General features: G+C 39.9%; 1 protein-coding gene across 12 annotated transcripts in view; it reads left to right on the top strand.

The window, feature by feature from the left end:
- Positions 1-20,828, top strand: part of ATE1 (arginyltransferase 1) — a 161,047-nt gene that overhangs the window by 61,909 nt on the left and 78,310 nt on the right. For all 12 annotated transcript variants that reach the window (XM_061403687.1, XM_061403686.1, XM_061403693.1 and 9 more), the window contains one exon: positions 11,695-11,876. In XM_061403687.1, the coding sequence (XP_061259671.1) occupies positions 11,695-11,876 (182 nt within the window). The remainder of the gene's footprint in view (positions 1-11,694; positions 11,877-20,828) is intronic.

Here is a 20,828-nt window from a genome sequence, read left to right as displayed (position 1 = left end):
AGATGGACCTTTGTTGGCAAAGTAATGTCTCTGCTTTTTAATATGCTGTCTAGGTTGGTCCTCGGAGAAGGCAATGGCACCCTACTCCAGTACTCTTGCCTGGAAAATCCCATGGACAGAGGAGCCTGGTAGGCTGCAGTCCATGGGGTGGTGAAGAGTCGCACACGACTGAGCGACTTCACTTTGACTTTTCACTTTCATGCATTGGAGAAGGAAATGGCAACCCACTCCAGTGTTCTTGCCTGGAGAATCCCAGGGACAGAGGAGCCTGGTAGGAGGCCGTCTATGGGGTCGCACAGAGTCGGACATGACTGAAGCGACTTAGCAGCAGCAGCAGCAGGTTGGTCATAACTTTCCTTCCAAGGAGTAAGCATCTTTTAATTTCAAGGCTGCAATCACCATCTGCAGTGATTTTGGAGCCCCCAAAATAAAGTCTGACACTGTTTCCACTGTTTCCCCATCTATTTCCCATGAAGTGATGGGACCGGATGCCATGATCTTCGTTTTCTGAATGTTGAGCTTTAAGCCAACTTTTTTACTCTCCTCTTTCACTTTCATCAAGAGGCTTTTTAGTTCCTTTCTACTTTCTGCCATAAGGGTGGTGTCATCTGCATATCTGACGTTATTGATATTTCTCCCTGCAATCTTGATTCCAGCTTGTGCTTCTTCCAGCCCAGCGTTTCTCATGATGTACTGTGCATATAAGTTAAATAAGCAGGGTGACAATATACAGCCTTGATGTACTCCTTTTCCTATTTGGAACCAGTCTGTTGTTCCATGTCCAGTTCTAACTGTTGCTTCCTGACCTGCATATAGGTTTCTCAAGAGGCAGATCAAGTGATCTGGTATTCCCATCTCTTTCAGAATTTTCCACAGTTTATTGTGATCCACACAGTCAAAGGTTTTGGCACAGTCAATAAAGTAGAAATAGATGTTTTTCTGGAACTCTCTTGCATTTTCTATGATCCCGCCGATGTTGGCAATTTGATCTCTGGTTCCTCTGCCTTTTCTAAAACCAGCTTGAACATCTGGAAGTTCACGGTTCACGTATTCCTGAAGCCTGGCTTGGGGAATTTTGAGCATTACTTTACTAGCATGTGAGATGAGTGCAATTGTGCGGTAGTTTGAGCATTCTTTGGCATTGCCTTTCTTTGGGATTGGAATGAAAACTGACCTTTTCCAGTCCTGTGGCCACTGCTGAGTTTTCCAAATGTGCTGGCATATTGAGTGCAGCACTTTCACAGCATCATCTTTTAGGATTTGAAATAGCTCAACTGGAATTCCATCACCTCCACTAGCTATGTTCTTAGTGATGTTTTTCTAAGGCCCACTTGACTTCACATTGCAGGATGTCTGGCTCTAGGTGAGTGATCACACCATCGTGATTATCTGGGTCATGAAGATCTTTTTTGTACAGTTCTTCTGTGTATTCTTACCACCTATTCTTAATATCTTCTGCTTCTGTTAGGTCCATACCATTTCTGTTCTTTATCAAGCTCATCTTTGCATGAAATGTTCCTTGATATCTCTAATTTTCTTGAAGAGATCTCTGGTCTTTCCCATTCTATTGTTTTCCTCTGTTTCTTTGCATTGATCGCTGAGGAAGGCTTTCTTATCTCTCCTTGCTATTCTTTGGAACTCTGCATTCAGATGCTTATATCTTTCCTTTTCTCCTTTGCTTTTCGCTTCTCTTCTTTTCACAGCTATTTGTAAGGCCTCCCCTGACAGCCATTTTGCTTTTTTGCATTTCTTTTCCACGGGGATAGTCTTGATCCCTGTCTCCTGTACATTGTCACAAACCTCTGTCCATAGTTCATCAGGCACTCTGTCTATCAGATCTGGTCCCTTAAATCTATATCTCACTTCCACTGTATAATCATAAGGGATTTGATTTAGGTCATACCTGAATGGTCTAGTGGATTTCCCTACTTTGTTTAATTTAAGTCTGAATTTGGCAATAAGGAGTTCATGGTCTGAGCCACAGCCAGCTCCTGGTCTTGTTTTTGCTGACTGTATAGAGCTTCTCCATCTTTGGCTGCAAAGAACATAATCAGTCTGATTTTGGTGTTGACCATCTGGTGATGTCCATGTGTAGAGTCTTCTCTTGTGTTGTTGGAAGAGGGTGTTTGCTATGACTAGTACATTCTCTTGGCAAAACTCTTATTAGCCTTTGCCCTGCTTCATTCTGTACTCCAAGGCCAAATTTGCCAGTTACTCCAGGTATTTCTTGACTTCATACTTTGCATTCCAGTCCCCTATAATGAAAAGGACATCTTTTTTGGGCATTAGTTCTAAAAGGTCTTGTAGGTCTTCATAGAACCATTCAACTTCAGCTTCTTCAGCGTTACTGTCATTTTCAGGCAGTGCACTTTTAATCAGGTGCTTAAAATGCTTACCTTAGGAAGCCTCAGTAAACTGTTGTTTAAAAAATTCAGGACATCAGTTGGCAAATCACAGATCTGTATGTGAACAGGTGTGATTGCAGAGTTACTTTTGGATGGTGTGGCAGGGAGGAGAACACAGGTCCTGCCCTTGCGTAGCCCCTGACGACTTCCGCTTTTCCAGGCTTTGAACCCCTGAGTCAGTCCTCCCAGTGCTGTTTCTAGTGCATATGGAGTATGACTCCTCATTTGCCTGTTTCTTTAAGTTGTAACAGTGTCTGTTTTAAACATAACTGAGGCACATCGAAGCAGGTGGGTAAGGAGACAGGTGTACTTTATCAGTGTAAATATACATGCATTTTGGGAACCATTTAGCCGGAAGCCTGAATTCTCCCATTAATATTGATGTCGTTTCTACAGAGCACCTTTGGTATTGTACTGCATAGCTCATTAATCACCGAAGCCGTACCATCCTCCCCAACATTTAAGTCATTTTTTTCTTTTGTATAGCTAGCCATGAGCTTTATTGTTGTATTTTTCCTGTTATCAGCTAAATTCTTGAAATTTAGGAACTGATAAAAATAACTTTGCTTATTCTTTCACTTATCTGAAACTGTGATAAACTGCAGGCATGAGAAAGATGAACTATTGCATATTGCTAATCTCATTACTGAGCTGTTTGTAAGGAAATTGAAGATAGGTTCTGTTAGCTTGTATAAGTTTGCTATTCAGTGAGCTACTGATGTAATTTCTTAGACACAATCTTTTAGGATGTGTCATTCAGACCCCTTAAAGCTGAAACAAAAACGTCCTTAAATTTGCTCAATCTGCAGAGTGTTTGTGCCTTGTCATTTATTTTTCAGAGCTACCTTTGAAGGTGCCTAGTAGTATTCCTGTTTTATAATGCAGAAATGGATGCTTTTAAAAGAAGTTATTGTCTTGCTAAGATAAAATAGACAGAAATTGTACAGTGGGGGGAGTTAGGGCTCAAATTCAGGTATCTTGATTATGAATCCTGGAGTCTGTCACTGTGGCCAGCTTCCTTTCTGTTTGCAGTTTACAGTTTATAGACTCCTTCTCCATCTACATTTGAAAAGTATGAATGGGGGCTTCCCTGGTGGCTCAGTGGCGAAGAATCTGCCTGCCAGTGCAGATGTGGGTTTGGACCCTGGGTCAGGAAGATCCCCTGAAGGAGGAAATGGCAACCCACTCCAGTATTCTTGGAGAATCCCATGAACAGAGGAGCCTGATGGGCTACAGTCCATGGGGTTGCACAGAGCTGGACATGACTGAGCACACACACACCTGCACAGGATGTGCAGGAATGTTCGACAGTGCTGTTCTCCTGACTAGATTTGTTTTGGTTTTGGAAAATACAAGAATTCTTAAAGTATGTTTAACATGTATTGGATTTATTGTTGTTTTAAGTGAATTAATAGGAAAATACTTTTGGAACATAATTTGGTCTTTGTATTTAATACAGTAAGTGTATACAGACACAGTTCAATAAGTAAAAGTTCTCTGGGGTCCTCAGTTTTGTCAGTGTAAAGGGGTTTTGAGGCTGAGAAGTTTGAATGTTGCTGAGTTCGTGATGCTGTTTCATTGAGGCAGCACCGCTGTTACTTTCCCTTTCCCAAATAATGTGTTTTCCTGTACAATCTGCCATTGTCTCATCTGCTGTGTTTTTAAGAGTATTAACCATTAAAAGTCCTTAACTTAGTAAGGGGTTAAAGAAATGCAGCGATCCCAAGAATTGAAGTAGAATTCTCAAAACACTCCGTGGAGACCAGTCAGTGACTTGGGAGGCCTATCTAATACTGGGAGCCTGAACCCCTTGGGGAGTTAATGGAAGGGACAGAATGATTTGGCTCTTTGTAACCTAGTGAAGGTAAAGGTGACAAATCTATATTACCTGATGGTTTAAATTTACAATAAAGATGATTTCTAGTTGCTACTCATTAACACGGCTGCGCAGCGCAGCACAGGAGCAGCCAAGAGGAGATATCCTATGTCCAAGGTCAAGAGCACACAATTGCTCTCATCTCACACGGTAGCAAAGTAACGCTCAAAATTCTCCAAGCCAGACTTCAGCAATACATGAACCGTGAACTTCCAGATGTGCAAGCTGGTTTTAGAAAAGGCAGAGGAACCAGAGATTAAATTGCCAACATCGGCTGGATCATCGAAAAAACAAAAGAGTTCCAGAAGAACATCTATTTCTACTGTATTGACTATGCCAAAACCTTTGACTGTGTGGATCACAACAAACTGTGGAAAATTCTGAAAGAGATGGGAATACCAGACCACCTGACCTGCCTCTTGAGAAATCTGTATGCAGGTCAGGAAGCAACAGTTAGAACTGGACATGAAACAACAGACTGGTTCCAAATAGGAAAAGGAGTACATCAAGGCTGTATATTGTCACCCTGCTTATTTAACTTATACGCAGAGTATATCACGAGAAACGCTGGACTGGTAGAAGTACAAGCTGGAATCAAGATTGTTGGGAGAAATATCAGTAACCCCAGATATGCAGATGACACCACCCTTATGGTAGAAAGTGAAGAGGAACTAAAAAGCCTCTTGATGAAAGTGAAAGAGGAGAGTGAAAAAATTGGCTTAACGCTCAACATTCAGAAAATGAAGATCATGGCATCCGGTCCCATCATTTCATGGGAAATAGATGGGGAAACAGTATCAGACTTTATTTTGGGGGGCTCCAAAATCACTGCAGATGGTGATTGCAGCCTTGAAATTAAAAGACGCTTGCTCCTTGGAAGGAAAGTTATGACCAACCTAGACAGCATATTAAAAAGCAGAGACATTACTTTGCCAACAAAGGTCCGTCTAGTCAAGGCTATGGTTTTTCCACTGGTCATGTGTGGATGTGAGAGTTGGACTGTGATGAAAGCTGAGTGCTGAAGAATTGATGCCTTTGAACTGTGGTGTTGGAGAAGATTCTTGAGAGTCCCTTGGAGTGCAAGGAGATCCAACCAGTCCATCCTAAAGGAGATCAATCCTGGGTGTTCATTGGAAGGACTGATGCTGAACCTGAAACTCCAGTACTTTGGCCACCTGATTTGAAGGGCTGATTGATTTGAAAAGACCCCGATGCTAGGAAAGATTGAGGGCAGGAGAAGGGGACTACAGAGGATGAGATGGCTGGATGGCATCACCGACTCAATGGACATGAGTTTGAGTGAACTCCGGGAGTTGGTGATGGACAGGCAGGCCTGGCGTGCTGCAGTCCATGGGGTTGCAAAGAGTCGGACATGACTGAGCAACTGAACTGAACTCAGCTTATTAACACACTTGTAATCAATAAGTGTCCACGTCACAGCATGGTGAAGCCTGTGGCTTATTCAAGTTCAGTGAGTCTGGGTTTTAAGGATATTGTTGAAAGATTGGAGATCAAGTCCAAGAGTTCTGCTGATTTCTGATTTCACAGATCTAAGTATTGTTCTTTCTGTTCTTATCTCCTTCACTCTGTCCCTCAAACTCTTTGTGCGCCTTCCATGTTTTAAAGTATTACATAATTTGAATTAAGGGGTTGTGTTTGAGGGAAAGAAATTCTATTACGGCAGTTTTATGTCAGGTGGAATAATAAAAGGAGTACAGCAAAGCAGATAAAAAAATTTTTTTTTCTTTAACCATGCATTGGAACATTTTGTTTTTCATGCTGCTTTGTTTACTGACCTGGATAGATGAGGCATATTTGAGAAGCGAGTTTATTTAAAAGTGTTTAAAAGTAGCTGATTCAGCACATATATGTGTGCATAGACAGACATCAAGTATGTTAGTTAGATCAGCTCAGTATATGGTGTTGGACACTGCTATTTTTCAGACTTCCCCAGCCAGAAGTGAGTGATCTGGGGGCTCTCTGGCTGTTCCAGCTGCAAAGGGGGCTGAGGGAATCAATATTTCAGGTTCACTTCCAATCTATTTTCCGCAGCTGCCAAGTACTTGTTGAAAAGCTTGAAAATATTGATTAACTTAGCAAGTTGAGACTAGTAGATCATTGTTAACAGTAGTGCTGACGTCTCAGATATAGTTTTAGAAAAATACCTTCGTATCTGTCTTTAATTGGAGTGTGTTCCGTTTTTGAAATCTGTTTTTTAAAATTAGGTCAGTGAAGACCCCACGAGGGGAAAAGGAAATCACTCATGTTTTAATTGTCAGAAAGCATGATGGAAAGAAAAGGAGTACAGCAAAGCAGATTTTCAGAAAAAAAATTTTTTTAACCCTGCATTGAAGCACTTTGTATTTCATGCTGCTTTGTTTACCAGCTTCGATAGATGAAGGATATTTGAGAAGTGAGCGTATTTAAAAGCATTTAAAAGTAGCTGGTTTTCTTGTTTTGCATTGACTTAGGGGCTCGGAGGCCAATTTGTGTGTCATTTAATAACTCCGTGATTTTATGACCAGTTTATTGCTTAGTTGACTCCTGGATTTCCGGTTTCCTCAGGTGATGTGATGGGAGTCAGAGTAGGTAGTTTTTTGCTAAGTAATTATAAAACAGCCCCTGTCTATATGCAATGCTTTGCAGATAGGGAAGATACCTAACTCACGTGGAACTGAGAGGGGGGAGTAATGCCTCTGGTAGGGCAAATTGGTGATGACTGGACTCGTAGGAGAAGGAACCAGTGGGAGATCCAGGAGATGAGAGCGGTGATGGACTTTGAAAACTGAGAAGGTAATTGCAGTTTGAAAAAAAGGTTTCAGGCTAGTACACCATGTAGGGCTGATTCATATTTAGGGCTAACAGAATATATTGGTTATTTATTTATTGAGAATGTGCTTATTGAGTCCGTACTTACTATGTTCTTGATAAATACGTTTTTAAATGAATGAATGAACACACTCATTTGATTTAATGAGCCTTGGAATGACACACTAAACTGAACTCATGGAAGAATTTAGACTCATTTCAGAGTCATCCAGTTAGCTTTGCCTTGGAGGTTTTCTCACATTTGACAGGCTCCCCAGCTTCCCCATCATGAACTGACAGTTTGTTTCTGTCTCTGTGTCACTGCACTGGTTGCTCTCCTGCACGAGTACTTCTAAAGACAGAGAGTTCATTCCTGTGAGCCTCGGGGCTTATATTTAAAAGATGGTTTTCATAAAATTCTATGATATGTAGAGTTTATTTTTTATTACATAGTTGGAACATTCTATTTTCTAAGGTGATTAGGCCTCACGTCTATTAACAATTTAGAGGATTGACATTAATTCAGGTGTTGCAGATACAGTAGGTTAATATCCTTTCTGCTTTCCTTTTGTATAATACTTCTGTTTGCTTATCCCTTCTGCTCTTCAAGCTGTATCTGTTTCTAGAGAAATAGTAATGATTTTTTAAAAGAGTGATGCCATGTGTGACAGTGAATGCTAAAACCAGGGTTTGACATTTATTATTATAGTTGGTAGAAGCTCTTAAAAGGTTAAAGATGTGTTTACTGTCTAAGCACCATTTTAACTACAGCATCGGAAGTTGTAGAAATCACTGATGTTGCTAGCACCATGGTAGATGTTCTCTTATTTGCTCCGTTACTCTCCCACCCCTTTCCCAAACTGTGCTTTTGGGAAAGAAGTCACTGTGTGCAGCCCCCACTGAAATAGTAGTGAATTATAAAACCTCAAGAGATGATTGATACTCGGTCTCCGTTGCAGAGTGCTCATTTAAAATGCTGAATTGTGTGCAAACTATATTTTACATAGAAATGTATCTCAAATAGTTGCCATTTGTGTTCTCTTCCATTAGAGGTCATTTCTATGTAAAACCATCAAAATTGCCTTTATAGGTCATGTCCATTTGATGGCCTCTAAACCCTTCAGCCTGCAATGCGGGAGACCTGGGTTCAATCCCTGGGTCGGGAAGATCCCCTGGAGAGGGAAATGACAACCCACTCCAGTATTCTTGCCTGGAGAATCCCATGGATGGAGGAGCCTGGGGGGCTACAGTCCACGGGGTCACAAAGAGTCGGACACAACTGAGCGACTTCACTCACTCACTCACTCACTCACTCACTCATGCTTCCCTCAGTTTAGGCAGAGTATCTGCATAAGCTCTTTACAATTCTGCGTGGGAGATTGGTGTCTTCCTCCTCATGTATTAGTTTATTCAATCATTTATATCAGTATGGACTTAAGGACAGTTTCTGCTGTATAGCAAAGTGAATCAGCCATTTAATTTGCTTGTATTAAAGCTCACTCTTCATGTTGTGAAATTCTGTGAGTGTTGACAAGTGCATAATGTCATGTTTGCTCTACTACACTATTACATAGAACAGTTTCATCCTGTAAGTCCCCCGTGCTACATCTGTTCATCCTTCCCCACACCCCCAATTTCTTGGCAACCACTGATCTTTTACTTTCTCAACAGTTTTGCCTTTTATAGAATGTAATTGGAATTGTATAATCTGTCGCATTTTCACACTGATCTCATTCACATAGCAATAAATATTTAATGTTTCTCCATTTTGTGTTTGGCCACCAAACATGTTATCATCTAGAAGTTTTGCATTTTGCATAGTCTGTGATCCATTGTGAGTTAATTTTTTTTGAAAGATCTAAGGCCTGTGACTAGATATTGCTTTTTTTGCATCTGGATGTCCAGTGTCGGTATCAAAGTGTCTGTACCATTTTGCATTCCCACCTTTAGTGAATGAGAATTCCTGTTGCTCTGCATTCTCACCAGCATTTGATATTCAGGTTGTTGGATTTCAGCTATTCTAATAGCTGTGTAATACTCTGTTTTTGTAAAAATTTCAGTTTCCTAACAACAAATGATATTGAGCGTCTTTTTATTATTTGAACATCTTTTGTATTCCTGTTTGGCGTCTGTACATCGTCTTTGGTGAAGTGTCTCACTAGATATTTTACCTGGTTTTTAATTGAGTTGTTTTCTCATTGTGAATTTTAAGAGTGCTTTTTTTTTTTGAATACCAGTTCTTTTTGATATATATTGCAATGTTTTCTCTAGTCGGTGGCTTGCCTTTTTATTCTCGTAACAATGTATTTCACAGACTTGAGATTTTTAATTTTAGTGATGTCCAGCTTGACAATTATTTCCTTCATGGATTGTGCTTTTTGGTGTTTTATCTAAAAACTCATCGCCATACCCAGGGTCTCCTAGATTTTTACCTGCATTATCATCTAGAAGATTCACATTTTACATAGTCTGTGATCCATTGTGAGTTAATTTTTTTTGAAAGGTGCGAGGTATTTGACTAGATACTGCTTTTTTTTGCATCTGGACGTCCAGTTGGTACAGTACCTTTTGTTGTACAGACCGATCTTTCTCTCTTGAATTATCTTTTACTTCTTTGTCAAGGGGCAGTTGACTGTATTTATGTGGGTTTTGTATTCTGTTCTGTTGTTTCATTTGTTCTCACCAGTATCACACAAGCTTGATTATTGTGGCTTTATAGTAAGTCTTGGTGTCAAGTGGTGTCAGTCTTCCGACTTTTGTTGTTCTTCAGTATTGTGTTGGTATTCTTACTCTTTTTCCTTTCCATATAAGCATTAGAATTAATTTGCCAGTATTCACAAAATTGCTGGGATTTTGATTGAGATTGCATTCAGTCTGAAGACTTAACTTGGGAAGAATGGACATCTCAGTCAAAATGAACATATAATATTTTCCATTTGTTTATGTCTTTTTTGATTCCTTTTGTCATAGTTTTGTAGTATTTTGCATATGGATTCTGAATATATTGTTAGATTTATACTTATGTGTGTAAATTTTTTTTGATGGTTTTTTAAATGGTGTGTTTTTAATTTCAAATTCCAGCCATTGCTTGTGAATAGGGGCAGTTGCCTTGCATGTCAACCTTGTGTCCTGTAATCTGCCTGTGATTGCTCATTAGTTTCAGCTTTTGTTGTTGATTCTTTGAAATTCTCTGCATGGTATGTCATGTCATTTGTGAACCAGTTTTTTTTTTTTTCTTTTCAGTGCATATGAATATCTTTTATTTCTTTTTCTCATATTATTACACTAAGATTTCCAGTATGATGTTGAATAGATGTAATGAAGGAGGATATCACTGTCTTGTTCCCCATTTTAGGGGGAGATGATCCAGTTTCTTACAGTTGAGTATGATGTTAGCTGTAGATTTTTTTGTATGAGTACTTTACAAAGTTGATGAAGTTTCTCTATTCATAGTTTGCTGAGAACTTTTAGTCATGAATGGGTGTTGGATTTTGTCAAATGTGTTTTCTCTACCAATCAACATGATCGTACTTTTCTTTTAGCCTATTTTGATGGTTGGATTACATTAATTGCTTTTCTTTTTTAAATTCTCTAATATTTGAACCAACGTTGCATACCTGGGGTTAATCCCACTCTGTCATAGTGTGTAATTCTTTATATACATTGTTGGGTTTGATTTGCTAATATTTTGTGAGGATTTTTCCTTCTGTGTTTATGAGATACTGTTACATAGTTTTCCTGTCTTGTAATGTCTTTTTCTGGTTTTATTGTTAACAAACCTGCTTTTTTCATTCTCCTTCATTCCCTTCTAGCCTTTTTCCATATACATTCTCAGTGACTTTGAGTGTGTGAATATGTTACACAAGTTTTGTTATTAATATATTTGTTCATTTAAATTGTTAATCTCTAACATTCATTCAGTTTCTGACAAAGCATTTTCTTATGGTGCTCCATAATTTTCACTGTATGGTTTTCATTTAATAACAGTTATATTTAAATTCATGTTGAATTTTAAAATGAGAGATATCATAAACTATTTACAGAAAATGGTTATATTTTGCAATCTCTAGAAAAATTTGTGGCATTTTCTTCTGTGGGATTATGGGTGCATTAAAATAATGGTAAGGGGATAACTTGCACTATCCTTTGGCTAATAGGGAGAAATGTCATAGCTCTTTATGCTTATGCAGGAACTTGTACCTAGAAAAAATGATGAGCTCATATGCCTTATGAACGCAAGAGTGGTCATAGACCAGGCCTGGCTGGCAGCTGAGGATAGGTCACCTGTTCGCACTTAGCCCTCACTTTTATGTTCTCCATCTTTCTCTCATTCATCATTTCTTTCCCAGCTTTTGCGTGGAACAGAAAAAATAAGTTGAAAAAAATGTTAGGTTAATTTTTCTCTATTGTTGTGTTATATCAGTGTTTCTACAACTAAAAAGTTTTGCAGGATATACTCTTCTGAGAGTCAGAAGATAGTTGCAAAAAAGAAGAAATTTTAGGAGTTACTCGCTGAGTAAAATACAAATAGAAAAAGTTAGTTATTAATATTTTTTAATATAAGGATAAAAGTGACAAGCTGTTTCTATGTCTACTTTTTCACAGATAGAGAATTCCCCTAATGGACCAGATTGTGGTTATGGCTCCTTTCACCAGCAGTACTGGCTTGATGGGAAGATCATTGCTGTGGGGGTGATTGACATTCTTCCATACTGTGTATCATCTGTATATTTGTACTACGATCCTGATTATTCATTTCTGTCTTTGGGTGTCTACTCTGCGCTCCGGTAAGATTGCTTTTGACAATTGTAATGGGTCGTATAGAACTTCATATATTTCTTCATTTGATTACATTTCATTATGTAACAGTAGAAACTCTGTTAGATAGCACGTAATTTGTTGCTCTGGTAGTCTCTTGCATATCCGTATTTAGATACAACACTTGTAGAGCTGAGGCCACAGTGTGTGTGTGTTGCTTCAGTCGTGTCCCACTCTTTGCAGCCCCATGGACTTTTAGCCCATCAGCTTCCTCTGTCCATGGGATTCTCCTTTTCCTCCACCAGGGGATCTTTCTGACCCAGGGATCAAACCCACAGCTCCTGTGTTGGCTTTTGTCTGATGGTAATTCCCTTTTTAAGGTATCCATCTTACCTAGTGTGTGAGAGGTCATTGCGATGCTTTTGCTGTTTAGTTTATGCATTTATTTAAGCTCCCCTGTCAGAGCCGCTCAGTGGTTTTTAAATGTTACATTATTTATATATTTTTTGTCATCCCTATTTTGTGTGTATATATATCAGTTCAGTTCAGTCGCTCAGCCGTGTCCGACTCTTTGCAATCCCATGAATCACAGCACGCCAGGCCTCCCTGTCCATCACCAACTCCTGGAGTTTACCCAAATTCATGTCCATCGAGTCAGTGATGCCATCCAGCCATCTCATCCTCTATCGTCCCCTTCTCCTCCTGTCCCCAATCCCTCCCAGCATAGGGTCTTTTCCAGTGATTTAGCTCTTCGCATGAGGTGGCCAAAGTACTGGAGTTTCAGCTTCAGCATCAGTCCTCCCAATGAACACCCAGGACTGATCTCCTTTAGGATGGACTGGTTGGACCTCCTTGCACTCCAAGGGACTCTCAAGAGTCTTCTCCAACAGCACAGTTCAAAAGCATCAATTCTTCAGCACTCAGCTTTCTTCACAGTCCAACTCTCACATCCATACATGACCACTGGAAAAACCATAGCCTTGACTAGACGGACCTTTGTTGGCAAAGTAATGTCTCTGCTTTTGAATATGCTATCTAGGTTGGTCATAACTTTGCTTCCAAGGAGTAAGCATCTTTTAATTTCAAGGCTGCAATCACCATCTGCAGTGATTTTGGAGCCCCCAAAAATAAAGTCTGTCACTGTTTCCACTGTTTCCCCATCTATTTCCCATGAAGTCATGGGACCAGATGTTTGTGTGTATGTATTATAATTAATTAAACATTATATGAATCGGACATAAATGAACTAAAGCCCTCTGAGTCTGTTGGAAGAAATGTACAATTATATAAAGTATATAGAACAGGACCAGGGAGTCCCTGACTGTCCATTGACTCTATGACCTCATCCAAAAATGGTTTCCTTTTTATGTCCGTTGCTGCAAATGTATGTAACATAGCACACATGTTTTTAGGTGCATTATCCTGATGATAAAAAGACTAGGGTCTTGTCTCATGAAAATAATTTACTTTTATTTTCATTCCTGCCTGTCTGTTTGTACATGTGGTAGAGGAAAGAGGAGGATTGAGAGTTTTGTCTGGGAGCTTGTCTCTTTTCTCCTTGTTTGTCATTGAATCACTTTTTTCTCTTTGTTTTTCCCATTGTTTTCTCTGATAATCATGATTTTCACATCAAGGTAAAACATACTTTGAGATTATTTTATTTATTGCATATGTGCTTTTCTCTGAATTATAAAAGTATCAGGGTTGATTTGTTTTTTTAAATCACTAGTTGATTTAAAAAGAAATATGGTCCATAGTTGATTTTTTATGTGTTTTTCAGTGGCCCATGTACTGATATTTTCAACATGACCTGATCTGTCTCTCAGTACCATGTTATATAGCAAATTTTAAAAATACAGTGTTTACAACTGATCCCTATAATAATCTTTTATTTATCTTATTTATTTAATTGCATTTTGCATAAAACTAATTAAAAACTATTCAGGACTCTGTGGTATCTTTGTGATTCTGTGAAATTAGAACTGATTGTTTAAAAGCATTCATATTTTGTAACTTTGGAAGTGTGTATTTCAGAAAAGATACTTTTTCTTTGTACAAGAATTATTCAGTACTTCGAAATTATTGCCATTTTCTTCTTCCTTTATTTTCTGTATCTCTAACTTTATAATGTGTAGCTGTGGATTTGTCTAGACTTGTCAGATCAATATTAAAAATGTTTATTCTTGAAGGAGATGGGAATACCAGACCACCTGATCTGCCTCTTGAGAAATTTGTATGCAGGTCAGGAAGCAACAGTTAGAACTGGACATGGAACAACAGACTGGTTCCAAATAGGAAAAGGAGTTCGTCAAGGCTGTATATTGTCACCCTGTTTATTTAACTTATATGCAGAGTACATCATGAGAAACGCTGGACTGGAAGAAACACAAGCTGGAATCAAGATTGCAGGGAGAAATATCAATAACCTCAGATATGCAGATGACACCACCCTTATGGCAGAAAGTGAAGAGGAACTAAAAAGCCTCTTGATGAAAGTGAAAGTGGAGAGTGAAAAAGTTGGCTTGAAGCTCAACATTCAGAAAATGAAGATCATGGCATCCGGTCCCACCGCTTCATGGGAAATAGATGGGGAAACAGTGGAAACAGTGTCAGACTATTTTTCTGGGCTCCAAAATCACTACAGATGGTGACTGCAGCCATGAAATTAAAAGACGCTTACTCCTTGGAAGGAAAGTATGACCAACCTAGATAGCATATTCAAAAGCAGAGACATTACTTTGCCAACAAAGGTTTGTCTAGTCAAGGCTGTGGTTTTTCCTGTGGTCGTGTATGGATGTGAGAGTTGGACTGTGAAGAAGGCTGAGCGCCAAAGAATTGATGCTTTTGAACTGTGGTGTTGGAGAAGACTCTTGAGAGTCCCTTGGACTGCAAGGAGATCCAACCAGTCCATTCTGAAGGAGATCAGCCCTGGGATTTTTTGGAAGGAATGATGCTAAAGCTGAAACTCCAGTACTTTGGCCACCTCATGTGAAGAGTTGATTCATTGGAAAAGACTGATGCTGGGAGGGATTGGGGGCAAGAGGAGAAGGGGACGACAGAGGATGAGATGGCTGGATGGCATCACTGACTCGATGGATGTGAGTGAGTGAACTCCGGGAGTTGGTGATGGACAGGGAGGCCTGGCGTGCTGCGATTCATGGGGTTGCAAAGAGTCGGACACGACTGAGCAACTGATCTGATCTGATCTGATTCTTACAGAATAAATCCATCCTCTGTATGAAATATTTTATTTCTCAATGAACAAAGAGATATAGAAATCCTATTGCATTTGAGATAGCAAATAATCAATTCCCAGAAAAAACTGTTTCCAGCAGTCTATTTGCTGCTTGATTGAGCTGTTGAAAATTCTGGAGCTGTAGAGCTTTGAGGAAGTAGCAGAGGAGCCTGCGGAGCATGAAAATTGGGGCCAGTGGAGGATGAGGAGACTGCTACTGCATTGCAGCCTTTCAGTGCTCTGGAGAATCTCAGTTGCTGAGTTTATAGAAGAGGAGACGCAGCCAGCAGATTGACATTAGGAAGCAAAGCTGGGGAGAATAGGTTACAAGTTACCAATTCCATTGTTGATTTCAGTGTATTTCAGTGAAACATGTCAAATTTTTCCTCCATTTCTTCAGTTTCTTAAGCAATCGTACAGTCAGTATAGAGTTTCTATATTTTAATTCGTAATCAAGTATAGATTTGTATGTAAGCTGGTCTGCAGATTTTAAAAATGTTTGAATTGGGGTTTGTGAGTATGGAATTTATTTACTTTTTCTTTTTTGGTAAGATGAATTTTAGAAGTGTAATTAATTTGCTTAATAGATGTTTGAGCACAGTCTGTGTTCTGGAAGTACGTAGGTATGAATCAGACACTTCCAGCTTTGTTAAAGCAAACAGTAAATTTAAAAACAGCAGAATTTTAGAGACTCCTTTGTCTGTCCTGCTCAAAGGAGTTCATGTTTGGCTTCCCTGGTAGCTCAGATGGTAAAGCGTATGTCTGCAGTGCGGGAGACCAGGCTTTGATCCCTGGGTCGGGAAGATCCCCTGGAGAAGGGAATGGCAACCCACTCCGGTATTCTTGCCTGGAGAATTCCATGGACAGAGGAGCCTGGTAGGGTACAGTCCATGGAGCCGCAAAGAGTCGGACACGACTGAGCAACTTCACTTTCACTTTGCCTTTGTATTATAACAGGAATAAAATAGTGGTAGTGGGCACGAGGCCCTTTTTATATAGGGTTGTCAGGAAACACCTCTTTAGCCAAGAAAGAACAAAAAGGAGCCAGCTGTGTGAAAATCTGAGGATAGAAGTCCAGGTCAAAGGTACCAAGTCCAAGTGTCCTGAGGTGCTGGAATGAAGAGAAGGCAGGCCTTAAGGGCTGGGATGTAGGATAGGATCTAGACAGTGCTGTGTAAGGAGGGCAGCCAGGCAGTGGTGTTGATGAGGGGCAGATGGAGAAAGGCTTACAGGCGACAGTAAGGAGGTTCAGTTCAGTTCAGTTCAGCCGCACAGTTGTGTCTGACTCTCTGTAGCCTCATGGACTGCAGCATGCCAGGCCTCCCTGTCCATCACCAGCTTGTGGAGTTTACTCAAACTCATGTCCATTGAGTCGGTGATGCCATCCAGCCATCTCATCCTCTGTCATCCCCTTCTCCTCCCACCCTCAATCTTTCCTAGCATCAGGGTCTTTTCACATGAGTCAGTTCTTCACATCAGGTGGCCAAAGTATTGGAGTTTCAGCATCAGTCCTTCCATTGAATATTCAGGACTGATGTCTTTTAGGATGGACTGGTTGGATCTCCTTGCTGTCCAAGGGACTCTCAAGAGTCTTCTCCAACACCACAGTTCAAAAAGCATCAATTCTTCAGTGCTAAGCTTTCATTACAGTCCAGCTCTCACATCCGTACATGAACACTGGAAAAACCATAGCTTTGACTAGATGGACCTTTGTTGGCAAAGTAAATGTCTCTTCTTTTTAATAAGCTGTCTAGGTTGGTCATACCTTTTCTTCCAAGAAGTAAGTGTCTTTTAATTTCATGGTTGTAGTCACCATCTGCAGTGATTTTGGAGCCCCCAAAAATAAAGTCTGTCACTCTTTCCCCATCTATTTGCCATGAAATGATGGGACCAGATGCCACGATTTAAGTTTTCTGAATGTTGAGTTTTAAGCCAACTTTTTCAGTTTCCTCTTTTACTTTCATCAAGAGGCTCTTTAGTTCTTCTTCGCTTTCTGCCACAAGGGTGGTATCATCTGTGTATCTGATGTTATTGATATTTCTCCCGCCAGTCTTGATTCCAGTTTGTGCTTCATCCAGTCTAGCATTTCTCATGATCTACTCTGCATATAACTTAAATAAGCCAGGTGACAATATACAGCCTTGAAGCACCCCTTTCCCAATTTGGAACCAGTCTGTTGTTCCATGTCCAGTTCTAACTGTTGCTTCTTGACCTGCATACAGATTTCTCAGGAGGCAGATAAGGTGGTCTGGTATTCCCATCTCTTTCAGAATTTTCCACAGTTAATTGTGATCCACACAATCAAAGGCTTTGGCAGAGTCAATAAAGCAGAAGTAGATGTTTTTTCTGGAACTCTCTTGCTTTTTTGGTGATCCGACAGATGTTGGCAATTTGATCTCTGGTTCCTCTGCCTTTTCTAAAACCAGCTTGAACATCTGAAAGTTCATGGTTCATGTATTGTTGAAGCCTGGCTTGGAGAATTTTTAGCATTACTTTGCTAGCATGTGAGGTGAGTGCAATTGTGCGGTAGTTTGAGCATTCTTTGGCATTGCCTTTCTTTGGGACTGGAATGAAACCTGACCTTTTCCAGTCCTGTGGCCACTGCTGAGTTTTCCAAATTTGGTGGCATATCGAGTGCAGCACTTTCACAGCATCATCTTTTTAGGATTTGAAATAGCTCAACTGGAATTCCATCACCTGCACTAGCTCTCTTTGTAGTGATGCTTCCTGAGGCTCACTTGACTTCGCATTCCAGCACGTCTGGCTCTAGGTGAGTGTTCACACAATCGTGGTTATCTGGGTCATGAAGATCTTTTTTGCATAGTTCTTCTGTGTATTCTTGACACCTCTTGTTAATATCTTCTGCTTCTGTTAGGTCCATACCATTTCTGCCCTTTATTGTGCCCATATTTGCATGAAAAGTTCCCTTGGTATCTCTTATTTTCTTGAAGAGATCTCTAGTCTTTCCCATTCTGTTGTTTTCCTCTATTTCTTCGCACTGATCACTGAGGAAGGCTTTCTTATCTCTCCTTGCTATTCTTTGGAACTCTGCATTCAAACGAGTATATCTTTGCTTTTGTCCTTTGCCTTTCGCGTCTTTTATTTTCACAGCTATTTGTAAGACCTCGTCAGACAACCATTTTGCCTTTTTGCATTTCTTTTTCTTGGGGATAATCTTGATCACTGCCTCCTGTACAATGTCATGAACCTCTGTCCATCTGTGTGTCAGATCTAGTGTATCAGGTCTAATCCCTTGAATCTATTTCTCACTTTCACTGTATAATCAAAAGGGGTTTGATTTAGGTCATACCTGAATGGTCTAGTGGTCTTCCCTACTTTCTTCAATTTAAGTCCAAATTTGGCAATAAGAAGTTCATGATCTGAGCCACAGTCAGCTCCCAGTCTTGTTTTTGCTGACTGTATAGAGCTTCTCCATCTTTGGCTGCAAATAATATAATCAGTCTGATTTTGATATTGACCATCTGGCAATGTCCATGTGTAGAGTCTTCTCTTGTGTTGTTGGAAGATGGGGTTTGCTATGATCTCTTTGCAAAATATTAGCCTTTGCCTTGCTTCATTCTGTACTCCAAGGCCAAATTTGCTGGTTACTCCAGGTATTTCTTGACTTCATACTTTTGCATTCCAGTCCCCTATAATGAAAAGGACATCTTTGGGTGTGAGTTCTAGAAGGTCTTGTAGGTCTTCATAGAACTGTTCAGCTTCTTCAGCCTTACTGGTAGGGGCATAGTCTTGGATTACTGTGATATTGAATGGTTTGTCTTGGAAATGAACAGAGATCATTCTGCCGTTTTTGAGATTGCATCCAGGTACTGCATTTCGGACTTTCTGGTTGACTATGATGGCTACTGCATTTCTTCTAAGGGATTCTTGCCCACAGTAGTAGATATAATGGTCATTGAGTTAAATTCACCCATTCCAGTCCATTTTAGCTCTTTGATTCCTAAAATGTCGACATTCACTCTTGCCATCTCCTGTTTGACCACTTCCAATTTGCCTTGATTCATGGACCTAACATTCGAGGTTCCAATGCAGTATTGCTCTTAACAGCATTGGACTTTACTTCCATCACCAGTCACATCCACAACTGGGTGTTGTTTTTGCTTTGGCTCCGTCTCTTCATTCTTTCTGGAGTTATTAGTCAGCTGATATCTAGTAGCATATTGGGCTATGACCAGTGCGTTCTCTTGGCAAAACTCTATTAGCCTTTGCCTTGCTTCATTCTGTACTCCGAGGCCAAATTTGTACCTACCGACCTGGAGAGTTCATCTTCATTGTCGTATCTTTTTACTTTTTCATAATGTTCATGGGGTTCTCAAGGCAACAATACTGAAGTGGTTTGCCATTCCCTTCTCCAGTGGACCACATTTTGTCAGAACTTTCCACCATTTTATGTGAGTGTAACACCAACCTAATGTGAAGTTACCTCACCTGATTGATAATTAATAAAAGACTGCTTAGATTGCTCTCTGCGGTTATGGAGGGCAATAGTGGAAACTGGAAATCTGTTTGGAGGCTGTTAGAATTGTCCAAGGGAGCCATAATGGTGGTTTGGACCAAAGTTTCTGAGGTGGGGGTGGTGAGAAGTGGTCTGATTCAGGGTATTTGGAGATAGAGCCAGCTGGACTTGTTGATGGGTGGATGCTGGAGGTGAATCTTTAAGGATGGCTCATAGGCTTAGGGTCTGAACAGCTTAGGCGTGGAGTGGTGATGCAGTTCACTGAGATGAACAGGGCTGAGTGGGGGAGGGCTGGGCAGTCCTTTTCAGAGCCGGGTGGTCCTGCATTTCAGTATCAGTGCATTCTTCCCTGGTTGAACTTTGAGAGTGAACTACTTTTAGGAATAATAGGATCTCTTCTGATTTAGCCTCATAATGTTAAGTCTGTTTGGATTTAGAGATACTTTTGTTGTAAAGATGAACTTTTAGAGTATCAGCCCTTCAGTGATTTAAATTAGAGCTTGCAAAATGCACAGAGTATTCCCTTAAAAAATAAACCTCTCCTTGGATTTCAAGCATCCACTGCTACTAAAAACAAAGAAAAAGAAATTAAAACCTTTGGGAAACAAACATAAAAACAAAACAGCTGTTCTCATACTTCAGAAATGTACTGAAATTTTGCTTAAACTTCTCCAATGCAAGCGGTCATTCAGTTGGGCAAATAGAATGGAATTCTGTGCCCAGATTTATCCGGATACAAATTAAAACCACATCAAGCATAGGCATTGCTGACAACTTCTTTGTTCAATTAATCCTTGCCTGTGCCAACAAGTAGAGAAAAAGCAGTGAGATAACATGTTTTCCCGCTCTTTAGTTTTAGAGAAAATAAAGCATCGCATCTGGACACGGGAAAGAGTAATATGTTATATATAGTTGAAAGTGTTTGCATGTAAAGGGTCATAAAAACATTCTTATTGAAATTTGTTGGTTTTTGAGTTTTCTAAAATTTATTGTACTGTTTTTAACCTGATACACCCAGTCTTTGAGAACTCCAGGTGATAATGAATAATGACCTGAAATTGTATTAAATAGATCTTTGTACTTTTATGCCATTTGAGTTTTTATACACTGCTATGCCCACTAAAGTGCAAACCAGAACTTTGGTGCATTTGCTCAAAATAATACAGTTTTTTTGGTGTCTCTTTAGTAAAAATCGTCTTAAAGTGTTTCTAAAATTGTTTTTCTTGCAACACTTGGGTTTTTTTGATAGCTTAATGTCAGATTTGATCA

This window comes from Bos javanicus, chromosome 26, assembly GCF_032452875.1.
Source record: "Bos javanicus breed banteng chromosome 26, ARS-OSU_banteng_1.0, whole genome shotgun sequence".
NCBI classification, from domain to species: domain Eukaryota; kingdom Metazoa; phylum Chordata; class Mammalia; order Artiodactyla; family Bovidae; genus Bos; species Bos javanicus.
Note: the sequence above shows the minus strand (reverse complement) of the source record. Positions and strands in the feature narration are given on the sequence as shown.